Raw genomic sequence first — 20,846 nt, 5'->3', positions numbered from 1 at the left:
GGAAGGAGTAAAAAAGAGAGAGGTGTGACAGGAAAGGTAGAACGATCTCTCAGTTTCCTCCATCTGGAAAGAATGCCAAGATAAGAATGAAGCTCCATAAACCAGCCTAATGCAATGATTACAAGTATTTAGCACCAATAATTCTAAATAACCCACACTGACCTTGTTAACCCTGTTTGCATGTTAGGGTACACCAAGCTGTTTATCTTGGAGGCTTGGGACATGGATATGTGTAAACTCTTGAGCTTCAGACCACCTGTTACTTGATAGCCAGTAGTGTAGCAGATAACTTTATATAGGGGTGTCTTTCCATGTAAAGAAAAATTTAAAGGCATGCTTCTTGATTTTGTACCTCTCTTTCCTTATAAATTTGTAGAATGATATATTTGGTCCTTAAATATTGAGGCAATAATATAGCCTTTCTACCCTTATGGAAGTGATGGGTTTACTAGATATTCTGTTTGTGTCAGAATTTTTGAAAATATTTTGAACATTAGATCTAAGGAGAAGTCTTAATTTCGAGGCTGAGATCTCTGGTCTTTATCCTTGCTCTAGTCTGATAGCAAGTCACAGTTGATATTCTTAAATACCCAACACAAAAAAATGGCAGTTAGACTGTTAGCTATTGCCAAAGTTAGTGCTCCGTCCTGCGAAGGCTCCCAGTCGGAAGGAGGCATGTGAAGCCCTGCCCCGGGGAGAAGCCTGGCAGTGACATCACAACATTGTGCGATGTCCTGACATCACTGCCCTGAGTACTGGGGCAAGGCATTACACCTCTGTGGCTTACCATGTAAGTATTTTTAATAAATTCTCACAGTTGATAGATTACATGACCTTGTGTCCCAAATGCTTTTCTAAAATTTGAACTCACAAGAGATTCACAAACCATCTCAACTATCCATATAGCGATTTTGAGATATTGTATTATACAGGCATGCCCTGGTATCTGTGGGCCTGCAGTTAAGTGAAACTACAGATATCAGGGAATGCTCCCTCCCCTCCATGCTCTGAGCCCCACGGAGGCTGTGAGCATCCACCCACAGCCTCTGTGAGCCTCAGAATGGCTCTTGAATGACTCTATATATGTCATTCAATGACTCTCTCTCTCCCCCATATATATAATTACACACACATACATCCATACATAATTATAGTTGTATAGTTAATTGCTTAATTGAAACTGAGTTTTAAAATGGACCTCTTCTTAAAATTATAGGCCACACAAAAAAACCAAAACCTGTTTCCTAAAGAAGCAAATGCAGTCTAAAGCTGAATGCTAAACAAAGAAGTTAAGCCATATCCCATCAAACATTTCACCATTTGCAATTCATCTTGATAATAGAGACAGAACCTGGGTAAATGCATATAGGACTTGAAGCAGGAGATTTCTCTTGCTCAATGCATAATTCATGTGCTCCGCCTGCAAAGTGTGTAAAATGAGAATTTCACACCGCAGCATGAGCCATGGAACTGCAGAGAAGAGGCAGATGAAATCATATTTTACTGTGTGAATTGTTTCTTACCCTTCCAATATTTATACAAAACCATCATTGACAAACCAAATGCACTGACTGATCACCTACTGTTTCCATTGTGTTAGCACTTGAAAAGAGATCAGGCAGAAAGGTAGACAATTTGTTTTTATATTTTTTTTAAATAGTGGATCAGGTTTTTAACAGCTGAGTAGCTGTATTATGCTTGTACAGGAGGCCAACAGTAACTGATATTAAAATCCCACCACAGAGGCTATTTATTCATCATACCCAAATCTGCATTTCATTTTTAGCAGGATGTAATTATATATCTGAGCATCACAAACTATTTTATGTTATTCTGAAAATTCCGTGCTATTTCTGTAAGGGATCTGTTCCTGTGTTTTAGTTTCACAGAATAACAGTTTATACATAACTTATAATGTAGTGGAAGTACCAAACTATGTTCATGATTGGGAAGTATCTTACATCCGTTTTGTAAAGAAAATACCTGGAAGCCAATAAATATCTAATCTGATACATCACCATCATTTCAATATGCATGCATGAATGAATGAATAGGTCTACCTCGACATTACTGGGCGCAATCCTAACCCCTTATGTCAGTGCTTTCCAGCACTGGCATAGCGGTGCCAATGGGGCATGTGCTGCATCCTGCAGTTGGGTGTCACTCACGGAGGCCTCCTCAAAACAAGGGAATGTTTGTTCCCTTACCTCAGAGCTGCTTTGCCCTTATGTCAGTGCTGGAAAGCACTGACATAAGGGGTTAGGACTGAGTCCATTGTGTTTTTGTGGCATTTCCAATCTTCCATGGGACACTTCTTTTCAAAGGATAAGTGTATGGATTGTAAAATAAATTTTTTTTGATACAAGAGAATTTTCACTTATAGGGAACAAAATGCAAATTGCATTTCAAATATTAGAATTCAGGAAAAGTCAAGAGGCCAGGATGTTGTAGTGGTTAGGAACTTGGATTTAAACCTGGACAAACCAGGTTCAAATTCCCACTCATGAACCTTCTTGGGTGACTTTGAGCATTATCACTCAGCCTCACCCACCTCACAGGGTTGTTGTGAGTACAAAAGGAGGGGTGGAACTATGAACACCATCCTGAGCTCCTTGGAGGAAGGGTAGTATAAAAACACGAAAAATAAGTTTGTAGTGTAGTTCAAATGCTTCCATAGACACAGTTTCTTTCACAACCATAAAAATGAGGTTGTGAAACCATTAAAATTACCCTGATTTTTTAGCCATAACTTTTAATAATTTATAACACAATTCTAGTCTTTATCAAAACAAAAGTTTATAAATTAGAAGCCTAATGGAGAAAATTTTATCATTCAGTATACAATAATTTAGACAGGGTAGATTCTCAAGTTACTAATTAACCACAAACAATTTCCTGTAAAACGCTTATTTTAAGTCAATGAGAGTACAGGAAAGCCCTTATACTTGGGGGTGTTTCTGTTCCGGGCCTCCCGATGGATACGGAAAACAAGGATACAGAGAAACGCTATATTAATAGCGTCCCCATGCCTATTTCTAGTAACGTTGCTTACAGAGTAGCACTGGCAGTGTGGGTGCTTCTTGATTAATTGGAAGACTTTGCAGATAAAACTAACCTCTAGATTTTTCCTAGCCACATTTATAAACAGCAGTAATGTATACTACTGTATAATACTATATACTAGCGGTGCTCAAACCCCAGCCCGCAGGCCACTTGTGGCCTGGGAGGGCTCCCCATTCGGCCCCCCAAGGGGGCCCTGTCTCCAACGGACACTCAGCCTGCTGAAGACTTGCTGGAGCCCGCACTAGCCCGATGCGCAAGCTCTGGGTATAGCTTTCCCTCTGCTGCCTTGAGCTTCGCGTCTGCGAGGCTCAACTGGCAGCGAAGAAAATACTGGCCCTGCGTTTGCGCAAGGTCTTTTATATTGGTAAGGTAAAGTGAGACTTGCAGGTCTCGCGTTACCTTACCAATATAAAAGGACTTGTGCAAAAGGAAGGCCAGCCTTTCCTTGCCTGCCTCCCAAGCAGCACAGGCATGGAGTTCGAGGCAGCAGGAAAAGACCAGGTGGCCATCGCTCCCTCATGCCATGTGGCCTGGGGAAGAGCGTGACCACATGCGCGTCTGCACAGGTGTGTCTGCAACCTCAGCACAGAAGCAGCATGTGCCGCTGCCGCCACCACCACCTCCCAGCTGATCGCTGTAGCCACTGTTACATTGGGTTCTGCGGCCTTCATCCTCTGGGCTCGCCATCTGTACCCTCCTTGAACTGTGAGTTTCTAATTTAAAAAACTGGTTCCTTGCCTTTGTTCATTTTTTTTTATTGCAACTTTCCTCACTGTTTCCCCCCCCCCCCAAATATCTGTCTCTGTATGTTTTTAAAGATGCTTTCTCTGGCGTGCTGTGCACATGGCTTTATCCTGGGATCCCCCCCCCCCCGGTACAGAAAAATATGACAAGCCTATCCTGCCTTATCTGCTTCTATAAGTTTCTCTAATGTAGTGTTTCTCAATCTGTGGGTTGGGACCCACTAGGTGGGTCGCAAGCCCATTTCAGGTGGGTCCCCTTTCATTTCAATATTTTATTTTTAATATATTAGACTGATATGTGACTACATTTGGGGAAATATTATAGACCTGTACTTTTAACAGGCTACTACGTATATGCTTCTAACAATGCTAGTCACTCCTGGGTAAGTGTGGGTAGGATTGCAGCCTAGGATTGTTAAAAATTTTCCTGCTTGATGATGTCACTTCCAGTCATGACATCACATGCAGTGAGTCCTGACAGATCCTCTTTCTAAAAAGTGGACCCCAATGCTAAACGTCTGAGAATCACTGCTCTAATGCATTCATTTATGTAAATTTATTCAAGTTTGAAATGCAAATTAATTCTTCCCTCCCCCCCGCCCCTGAAACAGTGTCAGAGAGATGATGTGGCTGTCCCGACAAAATGTTTGAGCACCTCTGCTGTATACTGTAGTAATGTATACTGTATACTACTGTATACTACTAATACATTTATACTACTAAAATGTGGTAAATAAAACACATCTGGTGCAAAAGAATAAGAATTGCTTTTTATTACTACCTAGCTGCTGTTTTATTGTTAATTTGTTTTTCTAGGCTGTTTTATTGTAAGTCGCCTTTGGCTTCATTTTATGATAGAAAGGTAGGGTATAAATGCCTAAAATAAATTCTCATATTCTCTTTTCCAGTCACTAAAATGAGCTCGATTCAAAGCTGCCCTTCCAAAGGCATCTTCCATTACAAAAAGAGTTGTTTTACACCCTGTTTTATCCCCCAAGAACCTAGGAAATTCCAAACATAAATTTTTGATCCTTTCTTCCCTGCCAGAACATCTAAGGCCATTACTTTATTCTGATGGTGTGCGATCTGCTACAGTTCCCAAACATAGCAGTGCAACCCACAGTCTAGAAAACATTTTACTTTGGAAGCAGCACTGTAGTAAATATATATGCACAGGCACTAAAGTTTAATATATCTTAGCATATTTGGCATCAAGGACAGTCAGGCACACCTGCGCAGTTGGGCACACTCAACTGCCCTTGAAAATATGTTGGGTCATTGAACTCTGTGCCTGTGAGCAGCAGAATGCTAGGAAGAAGAATCTTATCTAGGAATGTGTTTGCGGTGAAGCTAGAACTAGCTAGTAGACAGCCGGTATGAAAAGTAGTATCCTTGTGGAAATTTCCCAACTACGTAATCTTATATCATGTGTTTTGAGACTTAATAAAAGGCTGGGTCAGGAGCTGGGAGGGAGCACTTGACTTCTCCCTTGATTTCATTCTTGCTCCTGCTTCCAGCACTTTCAACCTCTCTGAAACCTGTGTCTGTTGTCTAATTCTTGCTATGGCTTTTCCGCCACACCAACGCAGCATCTCAGGCTGCTCCTCAAGTAGCACCAAAATGCTACATCTGGCGCCTCGAACAGGGACCTCTAATCCTAGGACAGAGACTCTCTGCAACAATCAGGTGCAGTAGACAGGCTGTCTTGTTTTTTTTATTCAAACAGCTTGTCCGCTGTCTACCTCCCACCTATTGCTTTGACTTTCTATTGCTCTAGCCTCACAGCCTTGTGTGTTTTCCAAGCAGCCTTGCGTTGCAACCTTTGGATTTCTGTTGTCTTTCTGACTTCTCACTGCATTTGCTTTTACAAGCATCTGACTTTGAGGTCTATTTGCTTCTCAGCAACTTTGTGGCTATGCTAGGTGCCCAGATGTGGGCCAGCCAAGTATAGCAGACAAACTGCTTTGCTCTCTGCTATATTCAGCAACCTGTTATAGGCTGCTCCCATTCATTGCTTCATCTGAACCTGGGAACAACAGGGACCCTCTGCAACTTCTAGCCCTGGTACAGGAACCTTTGCTTTTTCTTATTTCTAGCAGACTGACTTTCTTTGTTGTTCCCCATTCGCTGCTACATCTAGCACAGCAAATGGGGACCCTTTCTTGCTCTGGCTTCTGCGCCACATCAAGCAGTCCTTGACTTCCGGAGTCTCGGGCTGCTTCCCAGGTAGCATTATTGCTACATCTAGCGCAGCAGGCAGAGACTTTCTGCAATGAGCGAGTATGGTAGAGCCAGGTGGCCTTGATCACGCAGCCTGTCCTCTGCCTCCGAACTCATTGCCTTGATTTGCTCCAGTTCTAATTTTTAAACCCTCAGAGTGCTTCTGCCTTAGCACTCTCCCTCAGGCAACAAGGTACAGTCTTGTGTGTCTCCCCTCAAGCACCAAGGCCCCAAAAAGCCTTGGGTGCTCCCCAGAGCAGCATCTTGTGCTGCTGCATCAGGCGCCCAGCCCGTGGGGCCAAGAAAATTGCTTATCAACGCCCGGCAAGGGTTAAAGAGCTCATTCATTTTTCGAGATCCCAATGGTAAGCATAAGTACTTAGGTAAGTATTAAAACAGTACAAGCCTTCGGCTACACACTTTCTATAAAGCTGAGCACCTTGTTTCCTTCTAAGAGGTCACAGGTTTAATTTACCATCCAAACTTTCACTCTGCAGGCAGAGTGGTTACAGCAGTTAGAGGAAACAAACAGGAATACATCTGTCCTCTTATCAGAAACTGTGCTCCTGAGCCCAAGCAACAGAGCAAGAGATTAACTCTTAAAAGCACTCATCTGTGTTCCTCCAGGTGCTCTTTAAAAAACCCTTTTTGTTAGTTTGTATTTTTCCCCCCTCTGTACCAACTTAGTAAGAAGAGAACTCCACAGTAAGCAAGCATAGGTAACACACAGCAGAACCAAACCTAACTTCTACAAGAACAACAAAAACAATGCCCTCGGTATTCCGAGAGAAGCACCTTTAAACGTGGTGCTTTGCAAACAGAACAAAAGAAACTCTTAAGTTATCCATAATCTTCCTTGTGTATTCATCCTGTCAGAATAAAAACTATAATTTGCCATGTGGCACAACTCCACAGGCAATGTCCTGCCACTTACCTGGCTACCAGGTAGCCCAGTTTAGGTGAAGCAATAGCCTCTGTCTAAAGAAAAATTGGAGGCATTGCACCCATTAATTTAAGAACAATTATAAGTCAAACATATTGTTCTTTTCATCAGTCCATGGAATATACCAATATTTGTCATAAGAAAAGAAATTTAGAAAATGGAGACTCTTATGATCTCCATGAAGTAAATAAACGAATTCAACCCATGGAACCACGTTAATTTGGCCTCCCAAATCCAAATTTAAATGTTATGATGTTAAATAACCCCATCTTGTGTTAATAATAGGTAAATCAAGCCTTGCAGCCATTTAATTATGGAGCAAGCCCTTAATTTTAAATCAAATAGCACAGACAAATATTCTCAAGAATTATAAGCCTGTCCTAATAATATAGGCAAGTCTTTAAAAAATAGTACACTTTTTTCATTCTGTGCCACAAAAAGTACAGATTGCACTTAAGAACATAAGAACAGCCCCACCGGATCAGGCCATAGGCCCATCTAGTCCAGCTTCTTGTATCTCACAGCGGCCCACCAAATGCCCCAGGGAGCACACCAGATAACAAGAGACCTCATCCTGGTGCCCTCCCTTGCATCTGGCATTCTGACATAACTCATTTTTAAAATCAGGAGGTTGCGCATATACATCATGGCTTGTACCCCGTAATGGATTTTTTTTTCCAGAAACTTGTCCAATCCCCTTTTAAAAGCGTCTAGGCTAGATGCCAGCACCACATCCTGTGGCAAAGAGTTCCACAGACCAACCACACGCTGAGTAAAGAAATATTTTCTTTTGTCTGTCCTAACCTGCCCAACACTCAATTTTAGTGGATGTCCCCTGATTCTGGTATTATGTGAGAGTGTAAAGAGTATCTCCCTATCCACTCTGTCCATCCCCTGCATAATTTTGTATGTTTCAATCATGTCCCCCCTCAGGCGTCTCTTTTCTAGACTAAAGAGGCCCAAACGCCGTAGCCTTTCCTCATAAGGAAGGTGCCCCAGCCCCGTAATCATCTTAGTCGCTCTCTTTTGCACCTTTTCCATTTTCACTATGTTTTTTTTTTTGAGATGCGGCGACCAGAACTAGACACAATACTCCAGGTGTGACCAATTCACAAAGTATAGTAAATAAGCAGCCACCCTGCCAAAAAAGTCAAATGTAGTATATCAATGCTCCTAATTTTGCCAGGACAGACATTATTTTAATAGTTCAAACAGCAAGACCAACCCCCCACCATAAACAGCTTTTTTATATGCTGTTAGGTGAAGAAGCATTTAATACAGCAAAACCACAAGCTTATTATCTTAACTATCAAACATACGTTGTATTTAAAACGTGATGCCACATTTTTGGCAATCAGAAGCTCCTAAAGCGCATAGTTTTAACTACTGCACAAAATGCAGTATGGCTCCATAAGCATCAACCACCTTAAAGGAAGGACCAAAAGAATTATTAGCAAGTTTTTTTTCTAAAGTAAGTCTAACAGCCCAACTTTGTGTTAGCCTCCTCTTTTTTGTGTATTAGCTCATCAGAACAAAAAACCATGATTTGCCCTGTGGTACAATGCCACAGGCAAGTCCTTAAAAAACAATCAATTCCCCTTTATTCTGTGCCTTTTAGAGGTACAGATTGTATTTAAAGTTTTTGGCATCACTAGCATATGCCAAAGACTTGTAAAACATAGTGGGAAGCCCTTAAGGCTAACCCCTAAATTTTAATTCCTACACCAAATGCAAGATAGCCCTGTAGGTTCCAGTCATTTTAGGAGTCGAAGAGAGCTGCAACAATAGCAACAGCACTGACCTTTTAGTTTTGTCCAGTGCCCTTAAGAATACAGTTCCATTTTCTAATTAAAGATGAAAAAAGCATCCTAATTATAGTCATTAGTAGAAAAATTTTATAAAAAGCACCAACAACCAATGATGAGCTATAAAACGTGTGAACAAACCATAGCCATCGTTTTTCAGTGTTTTTTTTCCATACCCTTTAAGACAGCAACCACCAGCCATTTTAAGTTTAGTAAGTTTCCATAAAAAATTTCCCAAACTTTTTTCCCCATAAGTTGAAGCTACTATGATAGTTTTTAAACTTTCATAGTATCTCTCATTCCACATTTTTTAAAATTGTAGTTATTAACCATTTTATTTATTAGTAGCAGTCATTATAGCATTTAAAGTCATAAGTTATTAAGTTTTGTTTTTAAATATTAAAAGCAAACCGAAAGTCACCAGCAGTTTGTTTTAATTTAGTAGTAAACCACAGTGTTCCCAAACATAGATAAGAAATTGTAAACAACCATGAAAGTTTTGCAGTGTTTACAATCACAGAAGAGAAGAAAAAATGCTCTGACAGTTTAAATTTTTCGGTTTGCAAACCTCTTCAGAATACCATCTAAAGAAAACCATATCAGATCCCCCAGATCTGGTATAGAAAGATACCAGTCAATTTAGTTCTTTTATAGTTTAATGTATATGTATAAATGATTAGCAAATAGTAATATTTTAAGTTAATTGTGGTGGTTTAATTATATCAGAAAGTTCAAAGTTTAAGATCTCACAAAAAAAGTAAAAGCATGTCAGTTTTAGCAAGTTATGTTGCCTGTTGAAAGCCAGAAGTAAAGTACAATACCACTGTTGAAGTATGTAAATAAGAGGGATAATGTATGTATAAAATTAAACAGAATTGTTTCCAGTGAGAAATATATGTATTTCAAAGATAGCACCCCACATTATAAGAAAAATTAGTTTTATGTTTTTCCCCCACTAATACATACAAAGTGTATCTTCCAATTTTTTAAAAGAATTAAAATGAGGGATATGACAATGTAATTGTTTGTTTGTTTAATATTAGAAATGATTGTTAGGCCCAGACCCCCATTAAGAATTTAGGGTAGGCTGTGTTGTTATTGTGTTTAATTCCACAGAAACGTTTTAGAGCCAACACGTGTGTTCCATCAGCCAGGAGAACCAAGGCCTGAAAAGAAAAGAATCCAATTTCCAATTTCCAATTTCCAGCTACAAAAACAAAACTCAAAACCAAACAACCCAGTAAGAAGGCCTCTAGCCTTGATTACCTCCCATAACAGCAAAAGACAAAAAGGAAGCCTAACCAAAGACCCGTCCCACTTTTAGCATCATGGAGAGATTTAAAAAACATTGACATTTAAAAGTTCAAAAGCAATTGCTTGTTTTGATGGCAAAAAGAACCAAAAAACTCTTCCAGACGTACAACCCGTGTGTTTTGCAAAAACATTTTTCCTGCATAACTAAATGGACAAAGACACCTTGGCACGGTCCCATTTTATAGCAGCAATAGCCATAACAAACTCTGTATACCCATGAAAACCAGTTTAATGATGTTATTATTTTTTGAAAAGTTCTGATATGTAAAAGTGAAACCTTCAATTGTATTTTAGCCAATTTAAGCAATGAAGCAAAATGTTGTGTTAATGTGTAATAATGTTCCCTTTTTAACCAACTGATTGAGTTTTTAATGTTTTCCTTTGTTGTGTCAAGTCATGCAATTTGTAATCCCATAGCGCAATTTAGAAAGAAAAAAAGGGTGAGATGTAGTAAATATATATGCACAGGCACTAAAGTTTAATATGTCTTAGCATATTTGGCATCAAGGACAGTCAAGCACACCTGCGCAGTTGGGCACATTCAACTGCCCTTGGAAATATGTTGGGTCATTGAACTCTGTGCCTGTGAGCAGCAGAATGCTAGGAAGAAGAATCTTATCTAGGAATGTGTTTGCGGTGAAGCTAGAACTAGCTAGTAGACAGCCGGTATGAAAAGTAGTATCCTTGTGGAAATTTCCCAACTACGTAATCTTATATCATGTGTTTTGAGACTTAATAAAAGGCTGGGTCAGGAGCTGGGAGGGAGCACGACTTCTCCCTTGATTTCATTCTTGCTCCTGCTTCCAGCACTTTCAACCTCTCTGAAACCTGTGTCTGTTGTCTAATTCTTGCTATGGCTTTTCTGCCACACCAACGCAGCATCTCAGGCCGCTCCTCAAGTAGCACCAAAATGCTACACAGCACAGCATTATTTTTGGCAGCACAGGAGGATCCACACTGCAGCGACCACCATTCTGCCAGCATAGCAGAAGGGAATCCAGTTTATCAAAGCCAATCAAAAGTTAGGGTGGGAATAACAAAAAAAATGTTTGTGCCATTACATATGCATTGCTCCTTCTACCCTGGATTCAGAGGAATGGGATGAAGTTAGCATTCTTTTTTCAGTCTGTTGCAGCTAATCATGCTGCATAACCCACCCACATCTAGGATTCCCTAGAGAGAGCTCTTCTATAGCCCAATCCTATGCATGTCTACTCAGAAGTAAGTCCCATTAGAGTCAAAGGGGCTTTCTCCCAGGAAAGTGTGGATAGGATTGGGCTGTAAGGCATAGCAAGAAAAACAGTGCCAAGACAAAAAAGGATTTAAAAATGCTAAGTTAGAAGTGTAGCAATAATGCTTTTTCAGTATTAAAGTTGTGATACAGCTCTCCTGACTTAATAAAATCAATAAAACTGCCATTCAGTGATTGACATTGTACACCTTTGCTATATCTGAGTAACTACCTAAAATAAGTTTACCTGATCAGGCACAGGTGTAATGGAAGATCAAAAGATCATCAGGTGGATGATATGGTGTTGACAGCAATTCTACGTTTTGACAACTGTTTGACAGCTCTGGGAAGGACAGGGCTGGCTCCACAGCTGTAATCAAGGCCAATGGAGGCTCTAATGGACACCTCATTTGACCTTGATGGGACTTTGAATGGTCATGGGCTAATGAGGTAGCTCACAGCTGAGCTGCATCTTGAATAATACAGGAATAAAAGGCAGCTTCAGAAGGAGCAGGGACCCAAGCCCTACACCCAGACCTATGAAACCACCCAGAACTACCGGACATGAACGGACCAGGACCTACAGGAGAAGGGGACTGCCAGGACTCTGCTGGAGGACACAGAAGAGAGGACTGCCAGGATCCTGCTGAAAGACACACACTGCTGGAGGACACAGAGGAGGGTCTCTGCAGCAGAAGACTGTACTGGGAAGATTGGACTGTGCTTTGGGAGATTGGATTGGGCTTGGACTGGAGGCTTCAGACCTTTACCCACTAAGTTAAGAGGAGTTTTGGGGAGGGAAAGCCTCTGGACAAGAGGAAGTGCAGAGAGTGTCTGTGTTTGTAGCAATAAATTCTGGTTAATTGCTCAAACTGATAAGGAGTTCTAAACATTCCTTTGCACACCACAGCTGCTGTTCTTTGAAGAAGAAAGGGTTAATTAGCCAAAAAGTGGGCAATAGAAGAGAGTCCAAAGTCCAGCTGAAATGTCTGCGTGACTTCCTCTTTGCCGACGATGCAGCTGTCACTACCCACTCTGCCAAAGATCTCCAGCAGCTCATGGATCGTTTTAGCAAGGCCTGCCAAGATTTTGGACTGACGATCAGCCTGAAGAAAACACAGGTCATGGTTCAGAATGTGGACTCACCTCCCTGCATTACAATCTCTGCGCATGAACTGGAGGTTGTCCATGACTTTGTGTACATTGGCTCAACGATCTCCGACACTCTTTCTCTCGATACTGAGCTAAACAAGCACATCGGTAAAGCAGCTACCATGTTTTCCAGACTCACAAAGAGAGTCTGGTCCAACAAGAAGCTGACGGAACATACCAAGATCCAGGTCTACAGAGATTGCGTCCTGAGTACACTTCTGTACTGCAGCGAGTCATGGACTCTTTGCTCATAACAGGAGAGGAAACTGAACGCTTTCCACATGCGCTGCCCCCGACGCATTCTCAGCATCACCTGGCAGGACAAAGTTCCAAACAACACAGTCCTGGAACGTGCTGGAATCCCTAGCATGTATGCACTGCTGAAACAAAGACGCCTGCGTTGGCTCGGTCATGTTGTGAGAATGGATGATGGCCGGATCCCGAAGGATCTCCTCTATGGAGAACTTGTGCAAGGAAAGCGCCCTACAGGTAGACCACAGCTGCGTTACAAGGACATCTGCAAGAGGGATCTGAAGGCCTTAGGAGTGGACCTCAACAGGTGGGAAACCCTGGCCTCTGAGCGGCCCGCTTGGAGGCAGGCTGTGCAGCATGGCCTTTCCCAGTTTGAAGAGACACTTGGTCAACAGTCTGAGGCAAAGAAGGAAGACCCATAGCCAGGGAGACAGACCAGGGACAGACTGCACTTGCTCCCAGTGTGGAAGGGATTGTCACTCCCGAATCAGCCTTTTCAGCCACACTAGACGCTGTTCCAGAACCACCTTTCAGAGCGCGATACCTTCAGAGACTGAAGGTTGCCAACACATGAGAAGAGAGTTGGAATAATTGGATGGGACAAATTGGCGTAGTTGGCAGGACTGCAAGACTGCAGGTTGCCCTAAAACAAATGCCTACAATCTTTTCAGTTACCCATAGCCTCTCACATAGTCCATCTCACGATCACCTTGAGTTAAATGCTACAGTGGATGGGTTTGTGGATTTCATTCTTCTTTGTAAGACTGCTCCAGAAGATTACATTAGACTAATCCAGTGGTTCTCAAACTTTTCCTCCCCTGATCCTTGTTGCCATTGGTCATGGCTCCCCATTACAACACCTCACCTCAGTTACCCCCAAAATGGGGATGAAGGTGTTATAATTATACACTAGAAACAAAAAAAAGCTGCCAGCACACTGAGGCTGCAATCCTAACCACACTTACCTGAGAGTAAGCCCCACTGAACAAAATAGGACTTACTTCTGAGTTAGGATTGTGCCCTGAGTTTGTTAGCAGCACACCAGGAGGGTTTTGGAAAGGGAGGGGAAAGTGATGAATTTGCAGGAAGGGAAGACTTTGTTTTGTGTGTATCTGCTAATTGCAAACTGAGACCCAGAAACTGTTTGGATGGAATCCTAACCCCACTTTCCTGGAAGTAAGTCCCATTGAACACAATAGGACTTACTTCTGAGTAGACCTAGCTAGGATTGTGCCTTTTGTCTTACAGTAGCAAAGTACCCCCCCCCCCCCCCCAAAAAAAAGGAGGCAGGAGGAAAAAGGGATGACTGAAAAGGAATGGGGATTTTTTTATTTTTAATCAATTTTTGGAGACAAACCCATCGAGTGGCTTTTTTTCTTTCTTGAAGGGGGAGGAAAAAGAGAAAGGTGAGGATCATGGGTTAAGCTGACACAGACCCCACGCCTATGTAGGTCTAATCAGAAGTAAGCCTCATTTGAGTCAATGGGGCTTACTCCCAGGAAAGTGTGGAAAGGATTGCAGCCACACCCAGCAAGATTACAACTCACCCCAAAGCAGATGGGGGCTGCTCAAACACACCCAACATGCAGATGCCACCCCTGTTCGCCCCAGGCAAGATAGAGGGATGCAGGCTGGGGCATTTGGGCACCCCCCCCCCATTAGGAGCAGGCTGGTTTCGTCCTTCCCAAGCAGCCTTGACCAATCCCAGGATGCCCAGGGTGAGGGGCATGTAGTCCTTGGGGCAAGGTGGCACATGGAGATAACTCCATGATGACATGCGGCACCTCTGCCTGCCTGCCCACCCACCCGCCCTGCCTTCTCTCCCACCTCCCCCCACTATGTTTCACATGCCCTTCCCAGCCTCACGCTGCCCCACCCACCTCATTCACAGCTGCAGAAAAGCAGCAAGTGAGGATGCAGCACGTGTAGCAGAGCAGCCCAGCCCAGCCTCTCTCCCCTGGCAGATGCCTGGCGATGCCCCTGGAGGCTAGTCCCGCCTCCCTAGGGAGGCAGTATGCACAAATTGAATACCTCAGTACTAATTTGTTGAACCAGACATAAATCTTACATTTTAAAATTTTAAATTTTAAAATGTATCAGCTATTTTTCGATTCAATTCTAAAAATCTTTAAGCACAGAATCAAAGGCAGGGCAAGAGCCTCTTAGTTATCTCGGAACTTTCTGAAGTGTACTGTAGTTGTTAGAAGGTTCAACCAACACAAGGGAGAGTAAGGTTCAAATACCTCCTCAGCCAACAAGCTTAATTGACTGATTCAGGATCATCTACTACTACCCCTTAGTTTAATCCACCTCCCTTGGCTGTTAAGGTTGAAGGAGGGGATTTTAACTATTGTCTTGCATTCCCTTGGAGAAAGAGTAACATGCAAATGTTGTTAATAAATTTTAATGATGACTATAACAGTGAGCACCCAATAATTCTGAACCACTTACTGGATCTAGTGGGAGTACAATGTACTGCCTCAGAATTATTCTAGCTCTTCATTTTCAATTGTTCTCAGAATATAGCATTGGCGGATTATCATTCTGACTCACAGGAATCATTTTGTTGGTCTCAGCATTCTATTGTGTTCCCAATTCTGTTTAATATTGGTCCAAATGCTGTCCTGGCAATAGCTATCATACAAGTACCATAAGGCATTTCACAGCCATGGGGAACATGCGGTGCCGGTGGAGCCAGCTATTTTGCTGCCTCAGATCCAAGTGAACCCATTGAGACTGCCAGGGTTCAACATAGGTTAAGGGCAGCAAATGTCCCCTTACACTGAGGAGACCTCTAGCTGCTTCTCTGGCTCTGCAGTGGTGGCTATTTTTGCACTGCTGCACTGCACAGCACCAGGGCAGCATAGGATTGGGCCCTAAAATGAAGAAGCTGATGAAAGCCTACCCATGATTTTGGGAGTGCAGCACACTAAGTTCCCTACGTAGGTAACAGTTCCATTCAAGACGTCTGTGTGGTTGTCGGAATACAGGTAAGTTGAAACAACCAGCTCTTGCTGGCCCAGCATTATTGTGCCTATGCAAAAGCACCACTGACTGCACCTATACAAAAATACCAATGCAGCCATCCATAACTTGGATGTTCATAATTCACAGAGCCAGGATATTTTCAATATGTTACTGAAACCTAGTTCTATTTACCAATTTTAAACGAACTACAAGCAGATGTGTCCATCCTGAGAAATGCAAAATGCCAGCAGATGGCTATACAGTATTTTAAAATGGTGGTTGATATTTTAATTTGACAACACTCCTGTTTCTGACATCTATCTCAGGTAGGCTGAAAAGTATGAAAAGCAAGGTATGTGCCTTTAAATTATGTAGTGAGATGAGATATGATAGCTGAAGATCAGCAGATGGGGAGCAGCAAGCAGAAGAAGCACAACAGATCCTGATACAATCTTTTATATGAGAAAAGGTAGACGAGACAATCCAAAAATTATCGTGAAACACAAACATGGCTGAATTTCAAAAAATAAAAATAAGAGGAGTTACCCAAACTACTAAGCTATTCTGAAGACAGACAATTTTATTTACATGGCACAAAATGTTTTAAAATGCTGTATTAAACAATTATGTAGGTAAAGCAAATGAGGGCATCTAGAACCATCAACAATGTGAACCCAAGCTCCAGCTGCCTTATCCTAACTATAAACTTACTTACCTATAAAAGCATGGCTGGTCCATCCATGAGGCTGATGATACAGCTTACACTGACGGGAGCAGCAAATAGACTCAGGGTGCCCTTCACTGCAAGTCTCCCATTGCCTCCCTCCAGCCTGCCTCAATCATTCACTTCCTACCCATTAACCATTAACAAAAGTCACCTTCTCCCAAGCTGCCACCTGTGGTAGCCAGAGGTGCACAGGATGCGGTGACAGCCATTTTCAGTGCCGCCGAAGCTGCACACCACGGGAGTTCAGAATTGGGCTGTGAGAAATTTACCTACAGTAATATATTAATGTCTAGGTCATCTTTACCAAGGGCTGCCTGAGGACAGTATGTTGTTCATGTTACATTAGGGTTACTAACTCATGGAAATTTACATAAAAATTAGTTCTATTAAACAGAATGGGCTTATTTCTGAGGAAAATGAAGGGGACTAGTCTCTAACACATTTTTCATATATTATTACCCCTACTAACTGGGTAAGAGGTACTTTTTCAAGTGGGTGCTTCTCTTTTATTTAGCAGAGGGAGAGTAACTGGCCCTCTTCACCCCAACAGTGTCTTTTCTAGTGGATGTCTGCTGGTGCTCTTTTGCATCTTTTTAGATTGTGAGTCCTTTTGGGACAAGGAGCCATTAGTAGTTTGATTTTTCTCTGTAAACCACTTTGTGAACTTTTCATTGAAAAGCGGTATATACTGTTAATAATAATATTATCTAGTACAGTTTTTAAAATTTTTATCCATATATGTTATACTATTACAGCCCACTCCAAGAATTTGGGATGATTGAATTAGATCTTGAAATGAAGCACGATAAGGCTCAAATAAGTGACAAGATGAGAAAAGAAGACATTTAAAAGTTGATATTTTTGTTGTATAGTGTTGGTGGAACATAGCTATGGAGGGGGTTTCAGGACAAGTCCTACAATTCAAAATTTATCGTCAGGGCAGCCTATTCAATAGACAAGGTGATGCTTATTGCATCAGTGGCAGATTGTAGGGGTGAGAGGCTGGCAGATTCAGGCTGCCCTTCATCCCAAATCTGCCACTAAAGCTACATCCCTCCATCCAACCACAGATGCAATTCACATTGATCCTCTTTCCACCCACTAAAAGCAACTGAAATGCTGACTGGAGAGACTGCTCCCCCCCTTTTTGGTGTAGTGCAAAAGTAGCAGTGACAGAACCAAGGGAGCATCGGGTGGTGTTTGAAGTGGCACCATCCCTGTTTACCATTACACCTGCCCTGGAGATCATCGCCAGTTAGACAAGAACACTTTGCTATACTGACAGTATAAGGTAACTTCACTTGACTGCTTAGATTCATGTGGCTGTTATGCAGCTCCTACAGCTCTTGCCTTCTACTCTATTAATTGTGTAAAGCATAAAATTGCTACCAATCCCAAGCACAGAGGCAAAGCTTTGGAATCAGATTGCAAGGTGCCTTTATATAGTTTGTTCTCACCAACCATGACAGCAGGTGCCTTGCTTTTAACTGGTCATAAAATACAACCTTCAGTGTTTGAGAGTCAGCCACGGCTGAGCTCTTTTAAGCATGGTTGCAGTGTCTGGCGCTTGACACTAATTAAGGAGATGCCTCAACCTTTTAAGGCTGCAATCCTTTGCAAATTTGCTTGAGAGTACACTCCACTGAATACAATGGGACGTTTGACTAAATGTGCAAAAGCTTGCACTGTAGGACCAGTATGACTTCTGTGGTCCTTATATACAAATCTCAGTTGCTGCCTGTAGTTCTTCTGTTCCTATATGCACAGATTTCCAGCCCCCAAAATTTGGCTAGTCAGGTGCAGATGAAACAGGTCAACCTCTCACTTTGCAACAAGTCTGCAGAAACTCAAAACAGCACTAAAAATTATTGATGACAGTGTCTACAAAGTAAAGCACAAAGTAAGTAAATAATCCTGCCCTTTTGTAAATTCACAATACATGGAGGAAGAACTTCTCCCACTTTCATTTTTCTTGGGGGAAAAAAATCTACACAGATATGAAAAGGAGGCTTTCAGTAGCAGGTGGTCTATTCCCTACAATGCAGAACTCAGGGTTGGCTATAGGACAATTCAGCTGAATTGGGCACTGTGCTTTGGAGAGGCTGCACTCAGCTGATGCTGCCAGTTTGCTCCATAGTTGACACCCTGGCATGGAATTGACCAAGTTGAGCTGAAGCAAGTGGAGCACTGGGTGGGCCCTCCTGCCCACCCCTGGGTCCATACGGCCTGAAACGGGTCTCCTAGAAGCAGCTGGTATTGATGCCGTCATATCACTGCCAACTATTTCTGAGTGCTGTGCTTTGTGCATAACACCATCAGCCCTGGGCTAGTTGCAGTCACTCTTTGCTGCGACTGCTTGGTGGGGGGGGGGGGAGAACAATGCATCACATGTTTTGCCCCGCCACTCCTGAAGCCAGATCTGCCACTTCTGCTATTCCTTACTACTTGATGTTTGTTTCTTACTATGGACATCACATACTTTCCACAACTTATCTTTCCAAACAGTCTCAACTATATCACGCTTACTACTTTAATGTCACCATCACCTCTGCCTCAATATAATGCAGGCCTACTCTCTTGCTCTCTGCTCTATACTACAGCTCAAGAACTTCAAATGTGCATATATTCAAACAAAATGATAGAGACCACATCAATTTGTATATTTATTAATAAATAGTATTTATCATGTCAAGTACTTTCAAGTGTTCAAAATGCTTCAAACATATTACCTTGTAATTCTTTCAACAACCTTGTAAGGTACATGGGTATTATGATCACAAAATTATGTTTTTACAAGAAAGAATAAGCATGGTAAGTAAGAGTGCTAATGTATATTCAAAGGAATTCTAATATTAATCAAGCAAAAGGACAGCCCCCAATACTGGTCCAATTGACTAAATTACTTCTTTGACATCCAACAAATCTAACTAAATATAAACCCCTTAAGAATGATGGGAAGATGAAATTATGCATTTTCCAATAAGATATGTAATTCAATAGCAATATGACTAACGTAATGGTATCAGAATCTTTATACTTGCATTCCAAAACTATTCACCTGTTTCCAGTGAATAAGGCATCTATAATTTCCTGTACTTTACAACACACATTTTATACAACAGAAACTGAGACACATTCCATTAGTGTATTCCACAGTGGTTAACCACTAGTTGTAAACAGTCTTCTCCGTTCACAATTGCAAACTAACAGCATATTAATTTTCATTAACTTGCAACAAATGTTTTTGCAAAGGACTCCTAATCAAAACAGAAATAATTTATATCATAACACATTATCAAAAAAAGTTCTACTTCTCTAAGAGTTCATAAAAGCACATTCAAGAACTGTACATATCTCACAAATGACAGAGAGAGAAATGTGAGTTATACCTTAGGAGGTTCAGCTGCACCCACGGATGTTTTACACTCAGAATCGCTTTGAGAGTCTGAGCTGGAATTTGAAGAACTTTCCTCAGCTGAGCTAGATTCAGTATCTGAAGAACTTTGTGCTTTTTCAGACTCCACTTTATTTTCTTCTGTGCCTTCAGAGTTGCTAAGTAAAATAAATGCATAAAAAGTACACTTGACAAAAATAAAGATAAAAAATCTTCTCACCTTATAAATTGTTATTATCAGTATTTTCAAAAACTTGTATCACTGAAAGTTTGCTTAGAAGTAATCCTACAATTGCACGTGGTACAATTTCACTAGTCAAACTATGATTTGGGCATTGTAAAGTCCTGTGGGGTTATGTATTTCCTTCTCCTGCACATACCCATTTCTTTCTTCTTATCTTGGTTTGCAGTAACCACTGTTTTCAGTAACATCCAAAACCAAGACGCTAATTATACCTTGCCTCCTGAAAAAAATCAGAAATCCACTTCCTATTATGGTTTCCAATTCTAGTTTAAACTGCGGATGTCAGGGAAAACTATAATTACTACAAATCAGGATGTGGAGGAGGGAATCATGCATGCAAGGGAAAAAGGAAAGGGATTCCAGTATTTGAACTAGACCTGTAAGCCACGCATAATGAACTATCCATAAAACTGCTTTTCTTAGCCCACTCTAAACTTTTCAAGTTCCATGCACTAAAAGTATAAGGTGTGTTTTCAGAAATGCCATGTGCATGCCACACCAAAGGACGTTATTCTGTTGCTGGTGAAATACCCTCCTCAAATGAACTAATTCAGATAGTGGGGTTTGCCTTTCCCCTCAGAATAAAAGCAGTTTGGAAAAAATAGTCCAAAAGGAAAAGCTCAACCCTTGTATCACTATCTTACCTGCAGTGCTATTACAACCAAACTTAGTATCACATTGCTGAAAACCGAAATAGCATGCAAGTACTATAATGATTGAACTGAAATAGCTGCAGAATAACACTATAGCCATGATGTTTGAAAGAAGACACCGTAGCCATGAGTTTGGAT

General features: G+C 41.5%; 1 protein-coding gene across 2 annotated transcripts in view; it reads right to left on the bottom strand.

Annotated features, from left to right (window-relative positions):
• The window catches only part of AP3B1 (adaptor related protein complex 3 subunit beta 1), a 214,257-nt gene that overhangs the window by 71,983 nt on the left and 121,428 nt on the right, over positions 1 to 20,846 (bottom strand). For both annotated transcript variants that reach the window (XM_066614924.1, XM_066614925.1), the window contains one exon: positions 19,807 to 19,969. In XM_066614924.1, the coding sequence (XP_066471021.1) occupies positions 19,807 to 19,969 (163 nt within the window). The remainder of the gene's footprint in view (positions 1 to 19,806; positions 19,970 to 20,846) is intronic.

Source organism: Tiliqua scincoides, chromosome 2, assembly GCF_035046505.1.
Source record: "Tiliqua scincoides isolate rTilSci1 chromosome 2, rTilSci1.hap2, whole genome shotgun sequence".
In the NCBI taxonomy this organism is placed as follows: domain Eukaryota; kingdom Metazoa; phylum Chordata; class Lepidosauria; order Squamata; family Scincidae; genus Tiliqua; species Tiliqua scincoides.
The sequence above is the reverse complement of the archived record's forward strand: the minus strand, read 5'-3'. Positions and strand labels throughout refer to the sequence as shown.